The 12,077-nt window shown below is 39.2% G+C and overlaps 1 protein-coding gene across 3 annotated transcripts in view; it reads right to left on the bottom strand.

Annotated features, from left to right (window-relative positions):
* The window catches only part of lrfn1 (leucine rich repeat and fibronectin type III domain containing 1), a 582,403-nt gene that overhangs the window by 62,989 nt on the left and 507,337 nt on the right, over nt 1-12,077 (bottom strand). For all 3 annotated transcript variants that reach the window (XM_039768028.1, XM_039768029.1, XM_039768030.1), the window contains one exon: nt 8,648-10,040. In XM_039768028.1, the coding sequence (XP_039623962.1) occupies nt 8,648-10,020 (1,373 nt within the window). In that variant the 5' untranslated portion in view covers nt 10,021-10,040. The remainder of the gene's footprint in view (nt 1-8,647; nt 10,041-12,077) is intronic.

The raw sequence follows: 12,077 nt of genomic DNA, 5'->3' as shown, positions 1-12,077 counted from the left end.
CCAAACACCTGTGATGGAGGTGTTACCTTTCCAAGCCTGGTAGATGTTCCCTATGTACATATGTGTGACACTGTTAAACGGGAAGAGTAGTCTTCATCTTAAACAACATGGAACAGTTAGAAGCAGCAATTAAAACACCAGCAAACAAAGTCAAGGGAATCAACTAAACAAAGCAAAAATCAAATTTATCTTAAAGTGTTCTGTTCAAACAAAAGTAAAAAAAATGATAAAACACACAAAGTTTTCTAGTAACATTCAAGGGCTGAGATGCTGAGACGACAGTTCTGCCATCTTAGGATGATGAACATTAGAACAATCTAGATGAGAACAGGCCATTCAGCCCAACAAAGCTCGCCAGTCCTATCCACTTGTTTCCTTCAAAAAAACATCAAGTCGAGTTTTGAAAGTCCCTAACGTCTTACTGTCTACCACACTACTTGGTAGCTTATTCCAAGTGTCTATCGTTCTTTGTGTAAAGATCTATCGTTCTTTGTGACCCCCGTGACCCTGTTTTCGGATTCAGCGGGTTAGAAAATGGATGGACTCAGGCAATCTTCAGTCATGTGGTGGCAACTGTCCCAGTGACTGATCAGAAATATAACTGCGATCATAAGGAAACACTATGATGAAAATATCCAAATATCCCAATAGCGATATGATGATGTCATCAAAAATAATAAAAATAAATAAATATATCTCTCTGTTATAAAAGAAAATCTTGAGACGAGACTATTGCCAAGAGATTTTTTAAGTCCCGCCCTCCTCTTAACCATTTTCAACCATGCCCACAGTCCTCTCACCTCTCATTCGTGTGAATGCTTTTGTCAGACACAGTTCCTGTGCTCTCAGCTCTTATGAATTTTTACATTTTCCTCTCTTTAAGTTCCCAATAAAGTAAGATTTATTATGTCCAAATCTTATTAAAGAATTTCTTCCCAAAGGGTTATCAACAGAAGAAATGAGTACATGGTCAACTCTAGCAGAGAGAAACGATGAAGTGAAACAAGTTAACGTGAAAATTGTTGATCGGTTACACGGCAAATTGCTTAAATGCGTATCAATAGACTAGGCTGAAACAGTTAGTGGTGATGGTGTGGAAGATGAAAACATCAACTTAAAATATCTCGTAATATATCTACAACCATTAACACCGTCCGGTCTTCCACTGGCTGAATTATTGTTGAAAGAAGGATGTATCGTAGTGTTATAGCATAATTTATGTCTGAATGATGGGCTATGCAATAGGACAAGATTAGTTGATTCAAATTTCGTCAAACAATTCTGACATGTACAATTTTAACAGGCGACAAGAAAGGTAATGGAGTACATCTTCTGCAAATAACATTAGACACCAAAGGAGATCTTGATATGCCATTCGTATTGAAATGTTTACAGTTTCCTGTTAGAATAGCTTTTGCTATGACAATTAATACATCACAGGAACAAATATTCAAAAAAGTTGGTTTATTTATTAGAGAGAAAGAAACAATATTCACTCACGGGCAGTTATACGTTGTGTTGTCACAATGTCCAAAGATGGAATCAAAATTCAATACGATATTGAAGAAAAGTTAATTAAAAAAAATGTTTTTTCTGAAGTTTTACAGTAAAACTGTAAGTTTTAAAAAGTATTTGCGTGTTAATTTCAAAGCCAAATAGAACGAAAATGTATAATGCAACGAATACCTCTAACGCAACATGAAACATAACTTTCAATTTATGACATTTTAATATTTTTTCACTATGGTTAATTGCTTTCTGTAATGTAAAATAGTTCTATTATTCATATGTAACAATTCCCATGAAAATAATAATCTGTTTAAATTTCACATCCGCTTCTCCATACATGAGTGGCAGAGCTGCGAAGCGGCCAGCACATAGCGCCCGCACAGCGGGGGCAGATAATAAAAAACAAAATATTTATACAAAATTGTGCATGCATCCTAATCAGTACTGCACGCTGTAATCTTAAATAATGTTTTGACGCCATTTGTAATTTAACTTCCATGTTGTTAAGGAGACACAGAAGTACTCCAAGATTAATTTGAGTTTACAAAAATACTGAGATGCGATAATTAAGAACAAAACCTTCTCAGGCAAAGTAAGAGTCTGAACCGTGAGATTAAAAGAATCCAGGGCTACCAAAAAACAAAAAGAGAAGGCCATACTCGAGAGTCAAAGGCAAAGCAAAGATAAAACCAAAAACAAAATCCCAACACTAGGCCGTACTTGACAAATGAGCTAACTCCTGTTCTTACACTGAAATGAAGGATGAGAAGAAGAAATAAAAATCAAAATCCAACAAATAAATGCAACCAAGAAGTCAATAAAGCAAAATTGTCAAGTCATAATCGGAAACTCAAAATGGCAGTTGAAATAATATATAAATCAAAAATTGATGCCAGAAGCATAAACTAAACATACACTACTCTTTTGTAATTTTTACCACAAACTTGGACACAAAATGGCTATGGAGATGACCTTTTAACCTTTCGCCAATTGGCCCCTTGAAGTTGTGACCCCCTAAGGCCACACCCCTTGCCACCAAAGCTCACATCATGACAACACGATTCACTAAATAGTGGCACCCAAAGAAAAACAACAAAACAGTTGTAGAAAAATGGTAATAAATAATAAATTCCTCAAAATTGTGTTAAACCTCAAAATCAGAATCCCTGAGTTTGAAAACTCCTGAAAACACACATAAATTGCCAGGTTCTGTTCAGGAAAATGCACAAATATATAGAAAAAGGCAAATGACAACATTGCTAAAGATTTCATGAAGTTGTTTTATCCACCGATTCATAATGTGTAGTGTGAATTCCACCTTATTAATAATAGCAAAATAGCCGCGCTTTGTAGCGGAGAAGTAGTGTGTTAAAGAAGCAATGAAAAAGAAAAGGAAACATTTTGAAAATAACGTAACATGATTGTCAATGTAATTGTTTTGTCACTGTTGTGAGTGATGAGTGTTGCTGTCACATATATATATATATATATATATATATATATATATATATATTTATAATATACTGCTCACAAAAATTAAAGGAACACTTTAAAGAAACACATTAGATACATCAGATCTCAATATGAAGTTGGATATCTATACAAATAACGACAGGGCAATGTCTTAGGAACAAAAGGATGCCAAGTCTTTTAATGGAAATAAAAGTTTTCTGCCTACAGAGGGCTCAATTGTGTAGACACCCTAAAATCAGAGTGAAATGAAGATGTGGCAGGCTAGTCCATTTTTCAAAAACTTAATTTCTGCTACTCAAAATGCTTTTCAGTATCTTGTGTGGCCCCCACAAGCTTGTATGCATGCTTGACAACGTCGGGCATGCTCCTAATGAGACGACGGATGGTGTCTTGTGGCATTTCCTCCCAGATCTGTATGAGGGCATCCCTGAGCTGTTGTACAGTCTGAGGAGCAACCTGACGGCGCCTAATGGACCGAAACATAATGTCCCACAGATGTTCTATTGGGTTTAAGTCAGGAGATCATGAAGGCCATTCAATTGTTTCAATTCCTTCATCCTCCAGGTACTGCCTGCATACTCTTGCCACATGAGGCCGGGCATTGTCGTGCATTAGGAGGAAACCAGGACCTACTGCACCAGCGTAGGGTCTGACAATGGGTTCAAGGATTTCATCTCGATACCTTATGGCAGTCAGAGCACCATTTCCTACGCAGTAGATGTCTGTGCGTCCCTCCATGGATATGCCTCCCCAGACCATCACTGACCCACCACCAAACCTGTCATACTGAATGACGTTGCAGGCAGCATATCGTTCTCTTTGTCTTCTCCAGACTCTTTCACGTCTATCACAGCTGCTCAGGGTGAACCTGCTCTCGTCTGTAAAAAGTACAGGGCGCCAGTGTTCTTGAGCAAATGCCAGTCGAGCTCCACGGTGCTGGGCAGTGAGCACAGGGCCCACTACAGGACGTCGGGCCCTCAGGCCATCTTCATGAAGTCTGTTCCTGATTGTTTGGGTAGAGACATTCACACCAGTGGCCCTCTGGAGGTCATTCTGTAGGGCACGAGCAGTGCTCAGCCTGTTCCGCCTTGCACAAAGGAGCAGGTATCGGTCCTGCTGATGGGTTGAGGACCTTCTACGGCCCTGTCCAGCTCTCCGAGAATAACAGCCAGTCTCCTGAAATCTCCTCCATGTTCTGGAGATTGTGCTGGGAGACACATTAAACCTTCTTTCTACAGCACGTGTGGATGTGCCATCCTTGAGAAGTTGGACAACCTGTGCAACTTCTGTAGGGTTAAGGAATCGCCTCATACTGCCAGTAGAGATGATTACTCAAGCCAAAACTAGCACGAGTGGAAAACCAGCCAAAAAGATCAAGAGGGAGAAACTTGAAATGACCTCCACATGTAAAACCAGTCCTGTTTTGAGGGTTTTCTAATTGTTGCCACTTTAGTGCACCTGTCGTTAAGTCCATGAACACCAATACAGCTGAAAGTGATTAACAATGACCTCAGCTGCTTAACCAACCAGAAAATTATCAGACAGGTTTAATTGATTTCATGCCAGGCCCAATAAAAAGTGTTCCTTTAATTTTTGTGAGCAGTGTATATATATATATATATATATATATATATATATATATATATATATATATATATATCAGTGTTTTTGTTCAGCACTCTTTGGAACTGTTGCTTTTTGTCTGTGCATTGCGTCAGTTCACGTGAGCCGCTGAATATGGTTTTATATGTCACTTGCTTGCTTCTAATTGTTTTGCTGCCTTCTTAATTATATAATGTATGTTTTCTTCAGCGGTTTTTGGGGCTCTTCGTGGTTTTCTACGTACTGCGTGATTACGTGGGAGGGGTGATGATGTCACACGAAACTCCGCCCCCCACAGCTTACGAGCTCAACTCCATTACAGTATATGCAGAAAAATAGCTTCCAGTTATGACCATTACGCGTAGAATTTCGAAATGAAACCTGCCCAACTTTTGTAAGGAAGCTGTAAAGAATGAGCCTGCCAAATTTCAGTCTTCTACCTATACGGGAAGTTGGAGAATTAGTGATGAGTCAGTCAGTCAGTGAGTCAGTCAGTCAGTCAGTGAGGGCTTTGCCTTTTATTAGTATAGATGCAATTTTCTTTATGTCGTCACTACAATGATCCAGATCATGTGACCTACAAAACTGCATTGCATGAATAAAGAAAATGAAGGCGTTCAACTTTAAAGTTTCAAGGCAATATGTGAAAACTACACCTTATGTGTCAAAACCCAAAATATGCAGGAAAACTGGTTTTGAATACTATACTTTGAATACAGTCATAAGACTGGCAAAAATATAAACAATATCGCCGTGACCATAAAATCAAATGAGAAATGGCAGCACCTTAAGGAAACAAAACAAAAAGTTGCCAATATAATGCTAACAAATTAAAATTTAAATTTTATTAACTTAATCATACTGAAAGTTTAACATTCAGATTCTCAGAAAAGAATTACAAGTATCCTTCATCTTATGTCTGGTCTATATACTGGCACTGGGAATGCAAGTCAGCACAGGCGTATCTCGATAATTATAAGGGGCAAGTCAAATACACTCGTACTCCGGTCCATACTTTTCCTTAAGCATTTTAAACAAACGCATCGCCTTTGCTGTGATTGTCATGATGCTTAGGGATACACTTAATTCTGGTTCTCAAACCATGCTGCAAGCAACTTCTCCCTATCAACTATAGGACCCTTTCATTGCTTAGTTAATAATTTAATGACCTGAGGGGTGTGGGACTCGTTGACAGTTATGCATCACAGCTGATGGACTCTAGGAGATCCATCTGAAGTGCTCTCTATGTGCTGTGCCTGCGGCCCTCCCAATGCAAATCATGGGCCTGCTTTTATGTTGGCTTTTCCAGGTTGTCAACCACCTAAGGCTGATCTCTGCCACTTAGGGATCAATACTCTGTCAGGTCTGGACCCAGGGGTGCTATGCTACTGTGGATTTCATTGGTGCAGATCCATTAACAGCCACTGTTATCATGTCTTTGCTTTTCAAAATTGTCGTTACTGGAGAGTGGGACCAGCCAAAGTTGCCGTGTGATAACATTTACTTCTTTGCCACTTTCATATTGTTTGATAACTTTCAACTTTGTTTCTAAATCAATGACATGACTTTTCCTCTCGGATTACTTCAAAGACTTAGCTTGGTGGCATTTTGGGGCCTTAATACACTTGATTTCATGGAAATACAGAAGCTATAAATTAATATGTGCAAACAGGAGCAACAAATGAACAAGATTGGATTCAAGGAGCTGGTGACGGATGTGCTATGAGACTGACCATTAGAACATTTGAACACTCTAGACGAGAACAGGCCATACAACCCAACAAAGCTTGCCAATCCGATCCACTTATTTCATCCAAAAAAACATTAAGTCGAGTTTTGAAAGTCCTTAAAGTCTTAATGTCTACCACACTACATGGTCGCTTACTCCTAATGTTTATGTGAAATTTACCCTGTGTCCCTGTGTTCTTGTTGAATTCATTTTAATATAACAGTCTTGATCCACTGAACTAATACCCTTTATAATTTTAAACACTTCACTCATGTCACCTCTTAATCTCCTTTAGCTTCAACTGTAAAGGCTCAGCTCATTTAACATTTCCTCATAGTTCATCCCCTGGAGCCCTAGAATCAGCCTAGTCACTCTTCTCTGGACCTTCTACTTGTGCTGCTATGTCCTTTTTGTAGCCTGGAGACCAAAACTGCACACAGAACTGCAGTGTGTTATAAAGCTTCCGCATAACCTCCTATGACTTGTACTCCTATGACTAGGGCGCTATATAACCTGACATTCTGTTTGCCTTTTTAATGTCTTCTAAATCCTGTCTGGCAGTTGATAATGACACGTCCACTATGACTCCTAAATCCTTCTCATAACGTCTACTTTCAGTTTTAAGACCTCCTATTGTGTATTCAAATCTCACATTTTTACTTGCTAATTGTATTACTTTACATCTATTTACATTAAATTTCATCTGCCCAAGCCTTTATGCTGTCCAAGTCCTTCTGTAATGATTCAACAGATTCAAGATTATCTGCCAGTCCAGCTAGCTTGCTATCATCTGCAGACTTAACCAGCTTATTATTTATATTCCTATCCAAATCATTTATATATATTAAAAATAGTAGCAGCCCCAGCACTGACCCCTGCTGGACAGAACTCTAAACTTTACCCAATTCTGATAAGGTTCCCTGAATCATTACTTTCTGCTCCCTGTGTTTTAGCCAATTCTGTGCCAATCTAACACTCCACACCCTGAGCTCTGACTCCGACTTTAATGCCCAACCTCTCATTTGGCACCTTATCAAATGCTTTCTGAAAGTCAAGATAAATTATATCATATGCTCCATTTTGATCATATCCTTTTGTTGTCTCTTCATCAACTGGTAGCAGAGTGTTATACAGTACAGCATTCTTTATTCTTAGTAAACAGAGAAAGTACACTTAACATATAACAGTAAAAAGTACACACATATATCTGAAACATATCTGTTTATGATAGCTGTTAATTACATATATGTACTGTATAATAAGTGCGACTAGTTTTGTTTAGAGCACGTGTGATGCGGGGAGATAGATTTGCCCATTATGGCCATCGAACATATGTTCAATCAGACGGTAGGGCAGATATAAGATAGATAAATGATACAGACCTCTGATGTATGTATAACTGGACATTAATAGATGGATGGGTGATTCCTTTCTACCAGCTTTGGTGGTGAGCCTATTTCCATACCCTTCAAGTACTCAGTTTTATTACTTCCTGTCTCTCTTGTTCTCTCTTTCTCTGTCTTGCTTTCACTTCCTGTGGCTTCTTGTTCGAACTGGTGAGTACCTGCCCTATCCCACCTTCCAACAGGGATGAATTGTCTTTGGTAGCTCCTCATGCCTCTCTACCTCTGAGCCTTAACTCTGAGATCATAGGTTGCCCCCGATGTCTTTCTAGATATGAATTAAAAGGGCAGCATGGTCAAATTTCTATTCACGTGTGCTGCAATTAACTGTTAAGGGTACATTCTGTTCTCCTTACCTTTTATATGTTCTACATCCTCATATATTGACTTTTAATTATCAGCGTCTACTCTATAGAATCCTGAGAGAAGATTACCTGGTTTTTTCGAAGTGACATCTCTTTTTCGCACCTGCACCACCCAGAGCTTTTGTACACTGGCAAAGCCCTTCTTATCACATTGGCATGACTGTTTACGTCTGGTCCACTAATTTGGATTTCCATTCTTTTCAAACAGCTCTGCTAGATCATATCCTTTTTCTACGATGCCCTTTCCACCATACCCACCAGGCAGATCATCATAGATTCCATTAGAAATTAGTATAATTAATTACAGGTCTGACTCTTTACATTTAAGCATTCTGTTTTGATTAATATTTTCCTTAACAAAGTGTACAGGAGTTACAAATCACAGCTTTACGAGTAAGCATACTGAGCACCTGGCAGTTTTGAACAATGTGAAGAGTAACATTTTTACCAAAATGCTGGATCCTCCTTATTGTTTTAGTTTGTTGTGTTTACATACCTTCACACACCAAGCTAAACAACACACATGACATGTTTTATACTGGTAAAAGAAGAAGTCAGCATCCTACCTGTAGACCAAAGTGTCATCTGAAGTGCTGTTGTACTGGATCTGATACATGCGAATGCCAGGGATATGGCTCTCTGAAGGCCAGTGGATGATGGCTGATGATGAAGTCAACTCTCCTGCCATAACCTTTTTGTCCTGGTTTTTGGTGTCATTGGAACCTGACTTAGAGGATGTAGTGATATCCGATAATCCTGGATCTGACTCTTTCAGGTGGCTGGTATTGTTTACAAAAAGGGGCAGAGGGACAATGGTGACCTCCACTGGAGCTGTGGCCTCTCCGGCAGCATTAGTTGCGATGCAATTAAAAGAGCCACTGTCCTTAAGAGTGGTGATCATGATGTCCAAGGTTCCATTTTCAAAAATGATCGTTCTGGAAGAATTGTGGATTAACTTCCCATCCGGAGAAATCCAGTGGATGGAAGGGTCTGGATCTCCAACGGCTTTGCATTTCAGAGTCACTCCTTGGCCCTCCATTACAAATGGTGTGGAGGCATAGTGCTTTGTGATAAGAGGTGGCTCACAAATGAATTCCTCCTCCTGGATAGACCAGAAGTATTTGTCCATCAGATGTTCTGGAGAAGCACATGTTTCCAAGTCATCCTCTCTGGTTAACCTCCTGAGCCAAAGTAGCTCACAGTTGCAGTGAAGGGGGTTACCCCCAAAACTGACTGCTAAAGAGGATGGATTGGAACCCTTGGCATTAGCCAGCACTTGAGCACGGAGGAATAATGTGTCCGGTGGCAGCTTTTGCAGTCTGTTAGATGTCATATCTAGTCTTACAAGCTTATTAAGCATGGAGAATGTTCCTTCAGCTATGTGGTCAATGAGATTATGATCCAGTGTCAGTGTATTAATATTGACCATCTTGCCAATTGCTTCCCACGGAAGTGTCTCAAGGTTATTATAAGACAGGTCCAGATCTTCGATCGTCCCTAGGAACTCATCAAATGAAGCTGGGCCCACATGGTGGATCTGATTATTCCCCAAAATAAGGTGCCGCAGGTTGCCAAGTCCTTTAAAATGCTCATTCTTAAGGATGTTTAATCTGTTGCCGTCCATGTGTAAAGCTCGCAGTGCTCTCAAATCCATAAAGGCATGAGGCATAATCTGACTGATGGTATTCCTGGACAAGGTGAGGTGGACAAGGCTGGTCATGTTAAGAAAGTCTTTCCTGCGGATGACAGTGATGAAGTTGTCTGTAAGGCGCAACTCCACTGTTTTCCGGTCAATGGTTGGTGGTACAAAGAGTAGCCCAGTTTTGGCGCAGAGCAGGGTCAAGGTAGGTGAGATATTCTGGCAAATGCAGCGACCAGGGCAGTTATGAGCCTTCACCAACACACCAAACACCAGCACACAGAAGACAAGCCTTTCCATGGTATATCAGCTTACTGGTCCTGCAAAAAAAAAAGACATTTTAGATTTAATGAAGTGCAAGAAAAATGAATTTAACACTGAAACAAAAACTTTATACTTGCAGGCAGAACACCAACATTTCAAATATTGTTAAGAGAGGCACGGAAATATCGAGTTCTTTCAAATAGAAATGTTTGATTTTAGGGTATTATTTTATTTTATACTAGCTGTGTAAGCCCGTGCTGTAAAAAGCATGGGCTCCTTGAAACTATTGAAATCGTCAGAAAAAAAATTGAAATGCAGAGTACGCGGTTTCATTTTGTGGATGTGCTAATCCCCTGTCTGTCAGCGGCTAAGCGAGTTTCTCTCTCGTTTGCCTTTCCACGGTGGTTTTACTTTGGCAATAAAGTCGCTTTCTTTCAGCTTCATGCTGTAGCCTCGTACTTCGTTCTTCTTCTGACTCATTAACTTGGGGCCACCTTGGCAGCTCTTTGAGCTTCATGCTGTAGCCTCACACTTCTGGGCTGGACAGACAGACAGACAGACACACACACACTTCCACACATAGACGTTTATATATAACAAAATACTTAACTCAAAAATTTCAGAGAAGATGGAAACAATACAGTGTCATGCATGTGCTTCGGAGGACTCCTTTGCAAGTTTAGTACAGGTATGCAACGACTTGCCGAGACGAGAGGGGAGCTACCACTAACTTCATCTCCTCTTTCTTCTTCCCTCACAGTATGAAGAAACCGTCCAGAAAGGGCACCTAACTCCACCCCTTCCTGTCTGTCCGCCATAAAAGCTAGATGTCCCAGGAAGAGGTTTCTTATGAGGCCAGAGCAAGGCATAAGACAGAGTGCTGAAGATTAAAGATTTTCTTTGATGTTTATTGAGAAAATCACAAATAGGGAAGTAAAGCTAAGATTAAGAATGCTAAAATCTGGGTTGCCAGATTAGAATATTAGATGTACGGGACACTCTTAAAATCTCTCTCTGTATTACTATATATAGAAATTTATACATGCCCCCTATGTACCCAGACCAATATATTATATAAAAGTAGAGACATGTTAAAAACATAAAGCAAGGATTTTAATGGGTTATGAGGAAAAAAAAAGTAAAATCCTTTGAAAATTATTTAAGACAAGCTAAAAACATTCTGTAAAAGTGAAATCATTTGAAAATATTTATTTAATACAGACAACAGAGAAATATTAGTATTATTTAATAAAGGCAGTTAGGAAAAAAGTGGACCGTGGCAAGTAGTAACAACACACTTTGTTCACACTGTATGTGGCAATGCAGATACAGAACTGCACAGCAGCGCGGCTGGAGAGCAAAACGGTAAAAGTGTCGCTGTCCTCTGCCAACCATAGCAACTGAACAAGTTGCAAAAGGGCAGCAAACACTAGTTTCCTTATTACATTTGAGTTATTTTCTTTAAGAGAATCTGAGAAAAGAAAGTATAATTACTTATAAAGTTACAACTAAGTACTGTGAGAAGGTAGTAAGAATATATTTTTATTACGAAATTTGAAAATGAACTAAATACAGGACATTTGGGTGTCCCTGAAAGGTCAGTACGGGACAGGGGACAAAATTATCAAATATGGGACATGTCCCGTATATAAGGGACGTCTGGCAACCCTAGACACACCATTTTATTTATATTTTTTCACTCTTTTAAGTTTATCTGGTGACAAATAAAAGGGGCAACCTGTTTGGTGTCCTAAAGATCTTTTGTCTTCAAGACAGAGAAATGCACAATGTTCTTCCCTATGCACATCAGAGACCTACAATGGATTAATAAAGTAGGCCCCCTCAGTGTCTGCACACTTTATTGTGTTGTGGATATTAATTTTAAATCGATAAATCTGACATTTTGCCCATCAATCTACATTCAATAACCCATAATGACAAAATAAATACATATTTTTACAAAGTACGTTAGATTTATTAAAAATCAAAACCAGAAATCTCTTACTTATACAAGTGTTCAGACCCTGATCTCAGTATTTGACAGCAATTCCAACTCTGAATGTTTTTTGGTGTGTACAAGTTTTGCACACCTG

Source organism: Polypterus senegalus, chromosome 11, assembly GCF_016835505.1.
Source record: "Polypterus senegalus isolate Bchr_013 chromosome 11, ASM1683550v1, whole genome shotgun sequence".
Classification (NCBI taxonomy): Eukaryota; Metazoa; Chordata; class Cladistia; order Polypteriformes; family Polypteridae; genus Polypterus; species Polypterus senegalus.
Note: the sequence above shows the minus strand (reverse complement) of the source record. Positions and strands in the feature narration are given on the sequence as shown.